The sequence below is a fragment of the Vigna angularis genome, chromosome 4 (assembly GCF_016808095.1).
Source record: "Vigna angularis cultivar LongXiaoDou No.4 chromosome 4, ASM1680809v1, whole genome shotgun sequence".
NCBI lineage: Eukaryota > Viridiplantae > Streptophyta > Magnoliopsida > Fabales > Fabaceae > Vigna > Vigna angularis.
The window spans coordinates 35857976-35876307 of NC_068973.1; the positions used below are offsets into that span (position 1 = coordinate 35857976).

The 18332-nt window shown below is 31.7% G+C and overlaps 2 protein-coding genes across 4 annotated transcripts; one reads left to right on the forward strand and one right to left on the reverse strand.

The window, feature by feature from the left end:
- LOC108331252 (glucan endo-1,3-beta-glucosidase) lies at positions 1–2379 on the reverse strand. 2 transcript variants are annotated; one of them, XM_052877105.1, is made up of 4 exons: positions 2193–2379; positions 1030–2104; positions 832–927; positions 1–503 (listed from the first exon to the last, which is right to left on the reverse strand). In XM_052877105.1, exons 1-2 carry the CDS (start codon positions 2266–2268, stop codon positions 1035–1037), a joined length of 1146 nt encoding a protein of 381 aa, XP_052733065.1. In that variant the 5' UTR covers positions 2269–2379; the 3' UTR covers positions 1–503; positions 832–927; positions 1030–1034. The 2 variants fall into 2 exon arrangements, with proteins under 2 accessions (XP_052733065.1, XP_017421385.1); XM_017565896.2 differs by having other exon boundaries at positions 832–936.
- Positions 2380–9566: 7187 nt separating this feature from the next.
- LOC108331937 (protein TIFY 8) lies at positions 9567–17514 on the forward strand. 2 transcript variants are annotated; one of them, XM_017566966.2, is made up of 6 exons: positions 9567–10055; positions 10799–10986; positions 11105–11541; positions 11656–11746; positions 16641–16869; positions 17184–17514. In XM_017566966.2, exons 1-6 carry the CDS (start codon positions 9848–9850, stop codon positions 17270–17272), a joined length of 1242 nt encoding a protein of 413 aa, XP_017422455.1. In that variant the 5' UTR covers positions 9567–9847; the 3' UTR covers positions 17273–17514. The 2 variants fall into 2 exon arrangements, with proteins under 2 accessions (XP_017422455.1, XP_017422456.1); XM_017566967.2 differs by having other exon boundaries at positions 9568–10055; positions 11659–11746.
- Positions 17515–18332: the final 818 nt, after the last annotated feature.

The window sequence follows — 18332 nt, forward strand, 5'->3', positions numbered from 1 at the left end:
TATTTTGAATTTATATAAAAGAATCATCGAATTTCATCAAGAAATACATTATATACTCAATAGCACATTGATGCTATGAGATGGCTAACAAAAAGAGGGAAGGAAAACTAACTAAAAGAAAATACAAAATCCAATGATAACTAAACAGACACTTCAACACTAAGAAATAGTATGTTAAACAAGATTTTACAATGTTAATCAGTAATGAATACTTCATTGCTATCTATGTAACATAATATGTTCTTCATTCTCCAAGAAAAAAAGTAGAGAAACCAGTAAAACTTTGTTTAAAACCTCTCTACTCTTAAATCTTGAACAGTACAATTTTTTAAAGATATGCATTTCAACATGCCTCTGCTGAGAACACAGCTTGTTTGCTGGTTTAGACTGGTGAATCCAATTTGTCTTCCCATAATGAAGAGTTTTGGTTTTGACTTTTATGTCCAAAGGATTCAACCAATCATTCCAAAGGGATATCATAATCTCATCAACAACAAGCAAACCTGTGATAAAAATTATCCTTCAGGCTTTAACATTTATACGAAATACTGTGCAAATTATAATCTAAATCAGTTCTGCAGGAGAAGAAAAAAACTAAAGTAACACTTAATCACTTGGAATCCTAACTCTATGAATTTACAGATTCTTCCCAAGATACTATCATACCATTGTTACAAATGACTCCATATATCTAAAATCATGAAAAAAAGTGTATAATCTCATTTGGGTATGTGAGGAAGTCTGAATCATAAAGAAAGGCGTTTGAATTATCGATTAGAAAGACAAGGATAATAGTAAAAGATATACACTTATGAAAGTAAAAGAAATCACCTCAGAAAGATCAACCACTTCAGTTGCCACAGTTTTGAAATCCGAAAGCTTGAGGGTTGGGTGTCGTTTCAGCAACATTTCTGAATATCACAGGTTCTACAAAAACTGAAATCAAGCTTTGAGAATTTTAGAGAAACGGAAATAATATTTAAAAAGAAAATTGGGAAACAAGAATCGAAAGGGCAAAAAAGCAATTACCAAATTTAAACCCATGATGTACAAATGAAGTTGAACACGATCATGAATGAGAAAAAAACTTTATAATAATGTCTATCACCAACTACAGCTGCATAGCTCCTCATTATTGGGATATCATAAACTAGAGTCATATTGGGCCAGAAGAGCCCAAAATTCCTCTCACAAGTTGGGCCGGGCTTTAAATTTTCATCAAATAAAGCAAAAATATAGGTATCGAAAGTCCTGTTAGGCATGAGTGGTGTTCCAACTCCAGAATTGACGTGTCGTATGAGATTTCCATTGTACTCAGAAGCAATCTTCGGGTCAACACCAGTTTGGGCCGGATCACCAAGGGAGGGCCAGCCCGTTTCGGCAATGACAATCTCAACGTCCTCAAAACCCAAAACCTTCAGGGCAGAATAAACAGCATCGAGTTGCGCGTCCAGCATGTTGGTGTATCGGAGATTGGTGTTGTCGTCGAATACACCCGAATTGGTCCGAAAGAGTGCATAATCAAGGTTGGTGGCAGAGGATCCGAAAAAAGGGTAAGGGTTAACCATGAAGGGTGCATCGGAATCTTTGAGAAAACTAAGCATGGGTTTGATAATGTGCATGTCGTAGCCTTGTCTGAACTTGGCCGATGAGGGAGGGCTTGAGTTTGACAAAATGCCCAAAGAGTGTGGAGTTGAGACTTTAACGTTGTTGTCCAACGACGCTGTGACGAGGGCCACGTGAAGGGTTTGCATGGCGGGTACGAGGTTGCTGATGAGGAGTTTGTTGGCGGTGGAGAGCACTTCGTTGCCGACGAGGATTCGGATTAGTTTGGTGGCGGGGAGGAACGGTTGGACGTTGGTTTTGAGCCATTGCTGTGCGAAGGTTAAGTTAGTTATTTGGGGGATTTGGTCGTTGGGGACAGTTATGGTTACCTCTATGCCGGTGTTGGCAAAAGCGTGTAGAATTTCATGGTTGGCGTCGAAGATTCTGACCCTGTTGATTGTGGTGGATTTGGAGAGGAATTTTGCTACCTCAGAAGGTGGAGGAAGGTTGTTTGCGACTGTTCCATAATTAACACCGATTTTTGCAGTTGCATGTGCTTCTGTGAGGTGGTTAAAGATGAGATGAAGAATGAGAAAAAAGTTGAAATAAGGGAATGGAAAATTGATGAATTAACGTGATGGGATTACCTTGGATAAGAGCGAATGCAACGAGAAGCAAAGTTCCATTGAGTATTGAAGCCACCACAAGAGGGGTTTGCTTCATTGCTTCTTAGATGTGATAGAAAAAGTAGTCAAATGGATAATGGTTGGTTAGTTGAGTCTATGATGAAGTAAACTTGATGAGATGCTTTGCTTTGGGTTCCGGTGAGGGGACATCTTTTTTGTGTTGCTTCTCTTTTTTGCTTTGAAGATTACATAAATATTCATACTGGAACTTAGTAAAATCATTGCAGACATTGAAAGTCTCTTATATTAGAAATCTTGGAACTTTGAAAAGTTTTGAAAGTAAATCTATAGTACTCATTAAGTTTGAGCCCTTTTCTGGCACTGAGCGTAAGAAAATAAGTTATTTTCTATGTTGGGATAAATGAAAGTAGGGTTAGGGAAACTTGTTATAGAATTCGTTATATTTTATATTAACCTATGAGTGTAAGGAAAGTAAAGAGGAAGAGAAGGGAATAATCTTTCCTTGGGAAGATGAAGAAGGTTTTGTGAACTTGTACGTAGAAAGACTCTCCTTCCTAACAAGCAATCTTGCTCTCTTAATAAACATAAACAAAGGGAGAAAGGAAGTAATGGATATACAATCATTCCTTCCATCATTCAGAGCAACCTCGAGAGTGTGTTAATTTCTTCTTCAAAATATAAATAAAATATCACTTCTTTTAAATATTCTTATTTAAGAATTTTTTTTAGCCTATTTAATGATATTTTATTCCTACATGTTTTTAGCCTAAAGTTTATTTTAAGGTTAAATTTCACAAAGGATACAGAGATGACCCCATTTCATTTGTACAATTTTTTTCTTCCTTCTTTCTTTATAAACTAAAGCGCAACCTCCATTGCAACTCCCTTCATCGCTGAATGTCACCGTCCTTGCATCGATTTTGTTGTTGAAGCTACGCCACAGTTCATCACTATCTTGCATAAAATTATGTATGTATAAGAAGTTTAAACAGTATATATGATTTGAGATTTTCAATTTTTATCAGAAAATAATATATATTTACATTCTCATTGATCTCAACTTTTAAATCGTGTATATCATAACAATATATATTTATTGGATATTAATTGATGGTTTGACTTGAGATTGGATCAAATTTCAACAAATGATCGAAAATCAATCAAATGGGGTTTTCTTTAGTGGGCTAAGCAACACCACAACGTATGCACATGTTTCAATAGCCATATTTATCTTAATAATCAATTAGAATTTCAACCTTCATAAAAAATTCAACTGGGGTTCATCATTTCTGATTGTTTTTTAATTATTAAGAAAACGCAAGAAATTTCACGGTCTAACTCATTCCAAAATATTTAAGTGAATAATCTCACCTTTTTATTTTGTGCTAATTTCATTAATTAATGTTAACCATCAATGCCAAAGCTTACCTTCCTATACCACTCATTTTTTGTTTGTTTGATGGTTTGGGGGTAAACTTCTGAGTTTTTTACTTTTAATAGTAGATTATAAATTGAATTTAACTAGATTAGCCACAAAACATCTTAAGAGATGTAATGGTAACTATAATATTTAACCAATTTATCTTTTATATATAGAACAATAATGGATGAGAGATGAGAGTCACGTATGGTATTATGAGCAGTTGTTCTCAGTTCTTGGAAAACGTACGTAATACTTACTCCTATCTCCTGAATATATATATATATATATATATATATATATATATATATTTTCAGGAAAGTGTTTTCAATGCACACAAAAAAATCAAATATTTATTACTGTACCGTGAGGGCCGACCGACCATGACATCACCCTATAATTAAATATGCCCGGCTTGAGTCAATAATGTGTACCATAATAGACGGACGGTCACACGAATATACCAATTGTCAAGTCAAGACAGGATACCTTCAGCAAACAGTAAACGCACTAAGACAATTGGGCTGAAGCAGTACCGGACGGTTGTAAGCAAGACGTCCGGCCTCCTACGAAGATTAAGGTAATTAGTACTTAAGGGTATTAGGCCGAGATTTAGCATTGATTAAGATCTCATTAATCTCGAACCCATATCGAAAACTATAAATACAAGTCAAATATAAGTGGTAGGTGGTCGCATTTTACTGTGCATTTAATACTGTTACATTGGGCTACCGAATCAACAACTTACTGACTTTAACATCGAAGAACATTTGGCAGGTACACCTCCGAATGGTGAAGTGAAGACAAAGACTTGAGTTGGTCATCGGATGACTTCATCGAAAAAATTGTGCAGATATTGAAAGTGACTCGACCTCATACCCAAAACAATTACTAAAAATAAAATAAGCCAATATCAATTTTAAAAGTTAACCGGCCTTTTTTTACCACATATAATTCAAATGATGATGTCTTAGAATAACTGCTATTACTGAATATGGATATAAACCTGTGTAATGAAGTTTTCAATACCTTAAATAACCCCCAATTTCGCAGGAATTATTAGAAATGAGTTTATTGAAGATATAAATGTCTTGAAGGAGAAATATTGCAAGCATCATCATAAAACATAGTTTTATATTGCCAATCTGTTGGATTTATGTTGTTGTTCATTTGGTTGGCGTATATAATTTTATGGTGTGATTTTTACGTCAATCAAAGATAAAATTCAATTTATCATATATAAACCGAGCAAAGCTTACTTTACATATACCAAGTGTATTTTGGTTTTACTCGTATTTGTACGGTATATATTTTCATATTTTATCTTTATGTTCAGATACCGTGATAAATTTTCGTCTCAAAATTATTGCAAATCCGTGTGACTTGCAAATGTATTTTCACACATATAATTTAACATTACTGTATTGCATGATTGTCGGTTTACCATAAACAAAATAATCACTGATCAATGAGACGTATAAATAAAACATCACTAAAACTGAACGATAAGGAGTCGGATTAATCGGTGAATAGTCAAGGTAATTAAATTTTAATATTAAATAACTTAAAAATATAGTATGATTGTTAACAGTTGAGTTATAATTAAATTATTATTAATAAAAACTTATTTTAAAATCTATAAATATAAATTTAAAATGTTTGTTAAATGTAAAACTGATTTTGATATCAGAGTAATTTAAACAAGTTATAAAAAAACTTAAAGTTAAAAATAACATTAAGTAGTTAATATTGAACGGTTAGTCTCTTATACTAGACAAATCTCATTGACTAAAAGAGTGACATATACTAAAACAAACATACCTAAAATTTCTCTAACATGAAATTTTCCCGAGAGGACATCAGTTTCCTGAGAATGCACGCATGCTGAGTTAAAGAAACGAAGGACATGACCAAAAGTTTTCAACTTGATGTCGTTTGTCCCTAATGTAACACTTTGCAAACGTAAGATAGGTGAAACAAGATTTAAATAGTTCAGAAAGTTTGATTCATTAATTTGCTGAACTGTAAGGACCCATAGAAATTGCTAGAGTGAAAAAAAGGGTTCACCACAAAATGTGTTAGGTAGCAACAAGGAGCAATAATTGAAAATTTGAATCCATGGCAGCAGAATAAAATATTTTCTGTAAGCAAAAGTAAGAATCATATCCCTCGATTATGTAAACCAGTATTGCTGGTAAAAGTAACAATCATATTTATTCATGCAAGGGCCATACAACTCTTTTTCCTAAGCTTTTTTAAACTCAGATATTTCATTTTGGTCCTGCATATATTTATTATTGATAATGGGAATGAACGATAAATAATATTTTTAGAATTTGACCTGTTTGGTTTTTCTCAACATCTTGTCTTATACTATTGCTTATGTCTTATAATTTTGTCTTTCCTTCCACATGTTTGAGATGTATCAGATTTCCTTTTAATACCATTCTGCCCAAAAGTATCTTATCTTTGTTTTTTATTTAATGTATGAACAGTAGTGCTATAACATACTTTTACATTCATTTGACACAGAGTACAAGAATAAAATGATTATAAAAGTGTAAGTTTTTGTATCTTTTCGAAAAAAAGAAAATATAGTATTAAATGAATGTAAAATATTTAAGTGTATCAAATAATCATTTTTCTTAATGTATACTGCCATATTCTTTCACTGCTACTTTTTCTAGTCTATCTATCTGTTCAATTTGTAGTAGTGCCAAGTACAAACTTTGTTATTATCCTCTGTAAATTTACTAAAATTATTTTAAGCAAATATGCTTTTAATTCTTTTTTTTTTTGTAAAATTGGATTTATTTTTGTCTTAAATTTTATATTATTTTCATTTTTAAATTTTATTAATAAATAGTTATGCGTTGTTTGATGAAAAATATTATATTTTTTTTTATAATTGGAAAAGCAGTATTAAAGTTTTGAACATATGTAAAATATAATTTCCCATTATTTAAGAAGTAAAAATATATTTAACCTAATTGTTTTTTAAAAGTATTACAATAATATTATTAGAATTGTAATAGTTTTATCTATAAAGTCGTTTCAATTAAAGAAATAAAATATATTGAAATTATCTTTTATTTCAATTATTAATTAAAATAAACCTTTAGTAAAGATGGTGTCAAATGATAATTTAAATAAACATTTCTTTTTAACATTTAAAGCATTTTTTACATTGTATGAAAGTAAAAAATAAATTAAAAAAGTTAACATTTATTCTCCGAGAGAATGAAATAGTGGTTAAAAAAATAATTTACATTGATTGAAGGCTTGTATTATGAATTCAAAAGTGAGTCTTAATATCATAAATCTATTAACTTAAAGTCTTAAATTAAAGATAACAATGTTAGTTTCTTTTATCAGTTAGACTGATATCTCATTAATAATAATATTGTGTGAATAAACTAAAAATAAATGTGTTGTTAATTATGTCAATATGTATTTCATATTTTACTAGGACAGCCAAAAGTTTCAAATTTATGTTTGTAAAAGTAAAAGGAAAAAAAAAATAGGAAACAAATTTCAAGGTAAGTTTGACCGGTTGTTATCTCGACTTTAGAAGAAAATAAAAGAAAAGAAAAGATAGAATAAAACTTAAATTTTTTTACCTATTATTTGTCATACCTTATTTCAAGTAGTTTTTATTTTATAATATATATAGATTAGATATATATTAATGGAGTTGTGTAGAAGGAGGACAAGTGGCTGGTATCATGGTCTCATTATTATTAGTGATGTCACGTATAGAAATGTTGAGTTTATAGTGACACTTTCCAATAATTTGTCAAATATATTAAATAGCTATTATTATTATTGATTGCGAACTATGCTATAATAATATATATTCCTTTCTATATATAGTCTACACTAATTGTTAGGCACTCACTCCAATGCCTATGCAAATTCTCATTCCTTTTTTAAAAAATCATCTTTATTGGTGATTTTTGTTTTCCTATGAGTATTTCTTGCAAATGAAAATAACAAAAAGTAAAATAATTTTCTCATAAAATAAAACTTGTTTGTGTTAGTAAATAATTGATTTTAAGGAATGCTTAATATAAGCTAATTTATATAAATTTACTTATCCATAATACTTTTTGTATAGTTTATTTTTTGTGTTGTTTAAAATAACAATGCTATGCCGGCTAGCTCAAATTAAGCTAAGTATTTCTAAAAAAAACAATTATTTATTTAAAAATAAAATAATGTTTTTATCAAAAAGACAAAAATTAGAATGTTTTTTATTAAAAAGAAAAAAAAAATATTTATTTTAAAATAACGAGATTAGACGCAGAGATTAAAAAATGAAATTTATTCATTTTTTTAAAATAATTTTTTAAAAAAAATAAACACACCCAAGTTAACTTAAAATTACCATTTTTTTTCTTAACGAAGGAGAAAACGAAGCAAGAACTAAAACGCTAAAGAGTAATTATTTATATTTAAAAAAGACTTGTTCATGATACCTTTTTTTTAAACAAGGTATGAACATTCAATAAAAACTATTTCATAATATTAAATTTCTCAGTTGCAAAACAACCTGTTGATAACATTTTTTTATTAAAAAACGAGTAGGCTTTTAAATTAATTTTAATTTCTATTATAAAAAGCATATTTTAAAATTAAATTTGTATTAACTTTTCATTAAAAATTATTTATTCTGAGACTACAAGTTTTAATTTTATCTATTTTTAAAATTTTAATATTTGTAAATATATGTCCTTTGAATTTGTATTTCATCACAACTGATTCTAAAAACTATATAATTTTTATTAATTAATAGTTTCAGAGACGCATAACGTAGAATAAATATTTCTTTTATACAATTAAAATTTATATTAAATCAATTTTCAAATATAAAAATCATATTCCAATTAAAATTTGTAATAAATGTTTTAAAACATTTAAGTTCTATTAGATTTATGATACATAATTATATAACGCATAATTCTATTTTAAATTATTGATAATTTTTTTAAAACGTATTGAAATTCAAATTAGAGTTAAAATAATTAAAATAACAAATTAGAGTTAAAATAATTAAAATAACAAATTAAAAGAAACAAGAGATTAATAAATTGAAAAACTCGTTAAAGTAAAGATCCCAGTGAGAGTTAAAAGTATTTTGTTCAAGACAACTATTCTAAGTTATACATAAAAAAAAAAAAAATCCTTTTTTTAAATAAAACCGAACTGTTAATGGATAAAAAATTAACTACTTATTTATTTTAAACATTAACAATCATTTTTTTAATCTAATTGATTTTCTCAGATATCAAAACATTATAAAAAAATTATTAGTTTGAAAATAGGAGAAATCATTAAACAGTAAAACAATTTTTATTTTGTTTGCTAATTCCAGTTTGTTTATTTCTAATGTTTAGTGTTTTTTAGTAAAGATAGAATAAGTAAAAGAATGATTTTTAAGCAATAAATTATTAGACTTTATATTAGTATTTTAACTTCAACTTCATAAGGATCAAGTTCACTGTTTAATTAAGAGGGAATTCACATAATATTAAATTTAAGTATGAATTAGGATAAAATGAAACAAATTATACATATATTTTTTTTGTAATTAAAATGCAATAATTAAGTTGTTTAAATTTGTGTAATTTGACATGAGGAGGAATTGGATTTTTGAAATCTCCAGTTGATGAAAAAAGGAAAAAGAGGAAAAAAAGTGAAATTGTGAGTATTTAGAAACAGGGAAGAAAGTGTAGAATGGTGATTGAAGTAGATAAGAAGTGCAGTTAGATTTAAGAAGGAAAGAGAATGTAATCACATCACATTCTAAAAAGATGCATCTTTTCTCCAATTGGAGCATGATTATTAGTTAGCTCAATTATTTGGCTCTCCAATGTGAGAAGGGAAGAACAAAATCTGACAAAAGTCACAACAAGTTTATCATTACATATATACCCACTCACACACACACACTCACAACACAACCAAGGACAGCATAACAGAGACAGACATGCGCCCATTAAAATGAACAGAATACATTAGCCCAACAACATTTGCGAACAAAGAAAGAACCTTTTGCTTTTTTTTTTTTTCTCTCTCTCTCTCGGAAAATGACTGATTCTCTCTCCATCTCTGTCTTTTATCTTTCTTTTTTAAGAGATCGTGCTTTTGCTTCTTTTTCTTCTTCTTGGTCTTCTTCTTCTTCCCACCTATTCACTCACTCACTCACTCTCTGTGTTGGTGAGATGGGTATGTCATGGCTGTGCTGCTGAGAATGGCTCAGCCTCACAATGGCAACACCAGCAACACTGTCAACCAGACTTTGGTCCTTCATGACTTTCTGGGCATGAAGCCCGCAGCTGATTCTCCAAAAACCACCGATGTAAGGTTGTCGGAACCGTCTGCCTCCGCCTCCTCCGCTGGTGGGCGTGGCCCTTTCTCAGCCACCTCCGACATCGCTTCTGGTGAGTGCTATTTTGTGGTTTCACTTTTCGGCTTTTGTAATCAAAGGTGAAATTTTTTAAAAAAATAAAAAAAAATTGAGGGCCGTACTCAGGGCATTACCCTTTGCCTACAAGAGCTTGCTTTCGTTAGCATTGAATCTCATCTTTCACTGATGTTTTCTACCATCTTTTTTCTTTTGGTGGGGGTACTTTTCTGATGGATTAGTTTAGTGAGATCAGTACTGGGTTAGTTTAACTTCACATGGTTTTTCATAGTTTTTTCCCTTTGCTTTGTGCTTTTTTTTTTCTTCACTCTCTAATGTTTTTTGACTTTTTACTAGCTAGTGTGTTTGGTTTGTTTTTCCTGGTATGTGAATATATACTCTAATGTCAGGGGTTTCAGTGCGGTGTTTGATTTGGCTATTTTATTCTCTCTTCTGGAGTATAATTTGGTGTACTAAGTGGGAGGGTTGAATTCGTGCTGAAAATTTCTGATGTTTTCAGTAGAAAAGTGTAATGTTCTGTCAACATTTGTGCATTGGGGCCATAATGATGATACGGGGTTTTAGGTATTTATCACAATTATTGTGATTGTGTTGTTTCATTTTCTTTTCTTTTATTGGCCTTTTCATCTATAAATGGACATTCTGACTCATTTTTTTGAATTGTTGTTGAAAATGCAAATTATTTATGGAAATTTCTATTATCTTTTGAGGGTTTTCGTTTCTATGAACGTAATGTTTTTCGTCTCATCAATTTGGTAGAGAAACAGGTAGGAAACCATCTTGAGGGAGTTCCTTTCTATGGCCCGAGGAGTGATCTTTCTGGTGCTGAGATCAGTAACAGATTAGTGGGAAGCAAGAGAAGTAATTCTGATTCCGCTTTTACTGGTTCCTCCAGAGATGCCTTCCAAATGGTCCCTGATTCATATCAAAACTCACATTTGATGAAGGTTGATTTTATTTATTGCTTAATTATTCTTTCCCAATTTGCTTAATCTTCAAAAATGAATTGAAATACTTCTGCTTTTGTCTTCTTTGCTTTACATCTTGAGTTCTGATTTTGCACAGGTTCTCCGGCATGCAGCTGGAGATAGGTCTAGAAGGCCTAATGACGAGGAAATGTTACTTGGTATGCAGTCAATGAAACAATCTTCTTCTCAGATATTTCAGCCTCCCACCAGCACTAAGATTGATGCCAATAAGTGGGAACGATCTATTCTCATGAATGTTGGCCCTTCCATGCAGTATCCACCCCGTGGAGGGCAATTGGCACCTTTTGTCCACCAAATGGCCTCAAGCAAGATCAGGGATACCAATGCTGGCCCTTCCTTCATTTCTCAGTCTGCTGCTGATGAAGGATCTAGAACTGGAATCAAGGGCCCTGGAATTTTAAGTTCTATAAATGTTGCTGCTATGGGTGCTGAGAAAACTTCTTCTGCTGTGATGCTTGGTGGCAGCAGGGCAAAGCCTGGAAGTAATATCATAGAATCATCCACGCCTCCAAGGTAAATCTTTCTTGTAGATACAGTTGCTGAATTCCCCTTGGTTCTTTTGTTTTTTTCTCCATTTACATTTGAAAAGGGAGAAGTTCCTTGACTTTATGCATTTGGTATTGACAGCAGTCAACCCACCCTAACTTCTGCCAGCCGTCAGATGACTATTTTTTATGGAGGCCAAGCTCATGTTTTTGATGATGTCCATCCTCATAAGGTCTGACCTCTGATTGTTAGCATGTCATATTTGTATGTTGCATTTAGTGTAGTAACAACAATGACAGTAGTCTTAATTAAGATGAAATCACAGGGATTAGACGATATATATACCATTGATCTCAGTTAAAAGTCAAGTTCTTAAGAATATTATTCACCATATGATCTCTTTTCACATGACTCATGTTTTTTATGATTTCCTCCAATGTCCTTGTTTGGACCCCCTCTATCCCTTTTATGTTTCAATCACCAAATGCTTTAATTTACTCATTTCCAACTTTTATCTCTGTCATTTTCTTCTTGTTTATTGCAAAAATCATATACTCTGTTTCCAATGTTTGTTTCCAAAGTTCAAGTTTATAATTACCTACTTTGATTCCTCTGTCAAAACTCGTTTGCTTGTCAGATTTGTATGTTGCCCTAAAATTTTTGCCCAAAAATTTAATCTGTGATTATTACAGGGGTATGTATAAAACTATTTGCATGATTTCGCCTAATAGCTTAACCTTTTGGGATTTTTTGCTCATGATGTGATACTAGGGCCTCCAAAATTTTAGTGGTTCGGTTTGTGCATAATGCTAGCTCAAAGGGCTCTTTTGTGGGGGTGTACGTGTTAGACATGTGATATAAACCATTCATCTGTCTTAACTAAATAGTTTAAGCTTTTGGGATGATTTGACAATCACTTATGGAGACCACATTTTCTTCAAAGCCATATGGCAGTCAATTTTAAGTGCTCATTCGAACTTTTACTATCATTCTGGTTTATCTGAAAAACATGTTTTGATATTAAGAGTTGATTTCCATACCACACTTGTACTGTAGTTTCTACAATTTATTTTAACTAGTCACTGCACTATCTAGTTTTTGTTTTGAACCTATAATTGCTGCTTGATAAGACTTGATACCAACCAATAACACTGCTGAGCCAATAATCTGGCTAAGATGCTCTGCCCACTTTCCTGGATTGAAAACTATGGATTTATTTTGAGTCTATTTACTATAATAAATATAGATTACTGCTTTGTCTTCTGGAAGATATCCATTCACTGCAACTAATGTTCCTATTTAATAAATCCATGTTAGTTAAGCATAGTATATTGATGAATTTGGAAAAGTCTTAGTTCTTGGCAGTTGCTACACATTTGATTGCTAGGAAAAGTCTGCCGATGACCATTCTGTTGAAGGTCTATTTGAGAAATTTTCATCTATTTGATATCTCCAACAACCCTGAGCTTCCATCCATGTTTTGTGAATTTATCATGTTTTCCCTTCTAATGGGTTCATTTGTAACAATAAGAAGAGAAAAAAAGTTAGTCAACATTTGTGAGTTTTTGTACAGAAATAAGGTTATTGGCCTGTTGTTGGACAAATAAAACATTCTTTAATACAATAGATGATTAAAAGTTATATTCCCAAATTAGTATATGGGTATGCTATCACCATTTGCTACTGTAATGAGTTGTTCTCTAGTCATTTTGAAATACGAATATAAGAATATAGAAAATGGAGTCATGTGACTAGATAGAAAATGGAGTCACGTGATCAATTGTTGCTGAATCAAGAATCCAAACACTTTGAGACACAGTAGAACATTATTGAATGTACTCTTACCTTTCATGGACATGGTATACAATCTAGAGAACTTACTCATTTATTCAATCATAATTCTCAAATGACTAAGTCGTCCTTATAAGCTTTCATACCATACACTAAAAAGAAAATTACAAAATAAAGATATAACAAGGAGAACCTGTTTGGCAAAAGAACCAAAAAACTCATTTACTCAAATCACAACCACATGAGACATCAACACCTCTTGGAATGGGCTCATGAGATTCTGTGTGTTGTGGTGGTGAGTGGGTTTTGCCCGAGTTAGGTGTGTGGGCTCAATGTGCCGATAATGATGGTAGCACGTGACAATGTGTTGCAACTCTATATACGACATAATTGCAAATGTTGCGATCGTCGAAGTGGGGCGCATCTTTCTGGCTTACCATTGACGTTAACAACGGTGATGATGACTATTTATGTGTCAGTAGAAACAAGCTTTCCAAGATTTGGAGCTTTGATATCACTTGTTGGGCAATCCAAGAGCAGAAAACAGTAAAGGGATCTTTGCCAATGGGCCATGAACCAACAACACTAGAACTTGATATCACCTTCAACTTGAAATCTTAAGGTTATAAGTTTGTGGGTCTTACTTGTACCACCACAATTGGATACATCTGTTTAAAATTTTTATTAGAAAGACTATTGATACAGGGAATCTGGATATCTAGGATCTATCACCCCACTTTGTATTTTACTTGTTTGAACCAGTCACCAATAAACCTTGGCCTCTGATGCCTACTTCAACTATGCAATGAAATGCAAAATTATTTTATTAATAACAATCACACCGATTACATTCTCATCACTTTTGTTTATAACAGTCAAGTTCAAACTCTTATCAATAAGAAAATGAAAATATGTTAAAATGAATAGAAAGATTCTAAAGATATTTTCTCCTAATTAATATGGAGATATTGTGAATATTTTTACTCGGCTCATAGGTCTGGACGCCTAGAATGAAACAACCTTCTCTAGTAGCGTCACTAACAATTCACTATTTGGAGAACAATATGAAACCATTCATGAGCTTCCACATAATAGCTTAAAAGTTTGGAATATATAGTTCATAACAATATGCTCTTTGACCTAAAATGATATATTAGGAGCAAGTGGATGCAAGTCTGGGATGTCATTGATTATTTTGTGTTCCAAAATTTGTTTGCGTTTACTATTGGTTTGCATCATTTTTGTCTCTTATATTATAGATTAATTCAATTGAGCAAATATGCCTTTTATGCTTATTTTTTTTATATAAATCTCTCTTTATTTGCAGATATATTGTTAACATTGAATTGATTACTGATTTGTTGGTTTTAAACTAGTTATTGTTATTGTAAGTGAGTAGCATTGTTGGTCAAAACCGATTGGAAATTACATAATTGAGTAAGAAGCTAGTTGTATAAAATTTTATGATTTTCAATAAAATTTAACCAATGGTAGAAATTGTATTGCTAAAATTTGTCTTGTAGTTGTGCAACCACCACCCTTGATTTAAAACTAATTTACAAGATTGTTCAATTCAAAATGATAGACACATCCCCACTTGATGCACATTTTCACTTACAAGAATCTAAGTATCTGTGCTTGTTTATAATCATTACCTTGATTATAACTATTGGGAGTTTTTTATGACTACCCGTCTAAATGCTCACAATATGTGGAGCTTTGTTGACCCAGGCTTATCAAATTAGGAAACGCAGGCTTATGACAAATGTCAGATGTCCAATTCGGAAAGTGTTGAAGCATTTGTCCAAATCTCTATGTAAATATTGCAACTTTGGTTTTTGTGCCTTCTCTACACTTTTGCATGATAACTTCAAGGTGTCCATGCATTTTTAGCAATTTTGCAATTTTCAATTTTACCAAAAGTAGAATAATCTACTCCTTGTTGGATTTGAGATAGAGCCAATTGATCCTTCTTTTGATTTTCTGCACTTGCTTCATCTGATAAGCCCAAGTCAACAAACAAAGCTCCAAATATTGTGAGCCTTTAAATGAGTAGTCATCAGTAACTCCCAATAGTTGTAATCAAGTTTCCTATCTAGTTTGGGACCTGACCATATAATATTATAATTGAATGCCATATCTCACTCTCTTGTAATATATCTTTTATGTCCATGAGAACTCTTGTTCCTCACTCACGATATATTTCTCTTCTCTATATGTGTTTTTTTGTATATCCACACTCTCTTTTAGACTCACAATAGCAATGCTCAATTTAACCAGTTCTGATACTAATTTGATATCAGTTGGTCATAATAGCACTTTTAACTTTCTTTCACACTCACCAGTCTTAACTTTCTTACACACTCACGTACATAAATTGTTTAGAGGAAAAGAGAGAAGTTAATATTGAATGTTTTGTATTCTCTTACTCTGATCAGAAACACAATACATAGCCTTTATTTAAGTTACAACAAATAATAAATAGAAACAAAAAGAGAAAAATTAGGTAGACTTTCTAATGATCTATAAATAAAGGAAAATAATAAGGAATGTCTTCAAAGCATAAGACTCGGTACCCAATTTGATTGAATTCTTTCATGTTTGTTTATAATCATTACCTTGTCATTGAATGGGATTAGGTGATGTGTGTACACATTTATGACATGTTTCATGAAAGGAAAATCAAATAATGTAGGCACGATACAGCTCATAGAGTTTGGAATCCTAATCCTATAAAACCAGTTTATAATAACTAAATGTTCTATCAATATGGTGGGGGCTTCTGATTTCTAAGTGGAGAAAAGAGGCGAATACCTGTAAAATGGCCATTAATAATTTTATCTGAAAGAGATATCTGCTGAAAGTTATTGTAAACGTGAAAAATCAACAGTACTGTGTGCAATCCGAAGAATTTTGAAGGGTTGTCATTGTAATTTATTCTAAAGTGTAAAAAACTTGTGTAAATAGTGTATAAATAGCCAACTACAGCAACCATCACCAAGCAAGCATTATCACACTATGCGGAATTAACTACAATACAATCACTACATGAAGCAGTTGATCAGAAACAATTGGAAAATCTGTTTTCATTGTTTCACTTGTTTTCCAATGTCTGCTGTCCACTTTGCATAGTAGCTAGGTTTGAATATTAAGTGTAAGCAAGCTATGATATTTTTGCAAGTTTTTGAAAGCATGTAGGTTGGCTTGGCCTTCACAGCCTCCTAATTAGACTATCTATTATTTTCACTCTGTTGGGTCATTCCACTTATTTGAAACTTGTATGCATACAAAATAAGCAATATGGTTTTGTGTTTTATCATGACTTATGCGTGCAGGCAGATGTTATAATGGCTTTGGCCGGGTCAAATGGCGGATCTTGGTCGACTGCCTTCTCGCCTAAATCTGCTATAAAAATGGTTAGTGATGGGAACTTGCACAGTGGAGAAAATGAAACAGGTGGAGTGAATAATGTAGCCTTCCCACAGGAGCTTCATGGGAAACTGTCTATTACTGCAAGTTCTAGCCATGCCATGGGGCCTGGTGATCGAGTAACTACTCCTGCAGGTATGATTTGGCTACATTCTTTTTGTCATATGATAGCTCTCAGTAGTGTTGTTTTTTACACTCTAACCTCATAACAATAGGAGAATACTAAAACATCAAAATCAGTATCAATAAATGTATTTTGAAAGCACAACAGATAAACAGTACAAGAAAACCCAGTAGAGAATCCAAATTCATGTTGACCTTATTCGGCTATGCTTTCTAAATTCAGCATATCAATACAGTATGGGGATCATGGTTGGTCCAAAACTAAAGTGGTCTTTTTGAACTGTTGAATTTGTTACTGTTTGACATTGTCGAACATCTGTTCATAGGGGCACACCAAGGTAGCGTTTTTGCTAAAGATACCAGAAATCCAGTTCAACCATCAGATCCCAGTTCTGAAGACAAAAGAGGACAATGATAGAGTTTGAGAGCAAAAGGTTGTGTTTTTATTTATTGGGTGGCTTAACAGTTTTCTCTTATCTTGATTCTCTTTGGGGTATCATTCACTTTCGTCAAATTTTCTCCAGATTTTTCAACCCCCAATTCGGTCCTTCTCCCCTTTTCCCGATGTATGTGGGGAGCAAGTGTAGGATGATTGTTTAAAGAAGCTAAATAGATACACCAAATATGATTTATGGAATGCTTTGAACATTAGAAATATCTTTATTGCAAACAGTCAACTTATTAGGAGTTGATCTTTTTTGCGAATAACTTCGATGAACACTGAGTTATGCCATTACTTCTCGTCCATTTAAATACTATCAAAGAAGGTAAAAATATGATTCTACTTCTGACTTCTGATCATTGTTCACTAAACTGCACTTTATAGGCACATGCATGGATCAAAATCACTTCTGTAAATGAAAAAAAGATTTAACTTTGTCTAACTCGTGGGTGAGATGGTTAACACCATAAACGGTGGCTTTACTCCTTTATATAGGTGACAAACACCTTCTACTTGCATCCTTCAATTGCTTTGTGGCAAAAAAAATTCCTATCTTTGGCTTCACATATATGATGCACAATACTATATTACATGTGTATTTCATATTTCACGATGTTTTTTGAAAAATAATAAAATACGATGTGATATTTTGTATATTAAAAAATATACATATTTTTTAAAAAATGATAAATATATAATAATTATTATTATTATCTAAATTCAAATTAAAATAACATATTAAACTTTATCAAAACACAAAAGTTATAAATTATTGTTATCATAATAGAAATTTGTAGATTAGAGACGTGGCATATAGATGGGCAAGTTGACACAAATTAAAGTATTGGTAAAGGCTAGCAAAGGCTAATGGTGTACATTACCAAAATTTAAGTCCAATATAAAGATATTAAACTAATATTTTAAGATGAAGTAGAGTTTATCTTAAATGCATTCATGTTGATTTGGTTTTTTTTACTTGTACTTTCTTTAATACTATATACAAAAGTATATACTTTTTCTTCAAAACCTAATG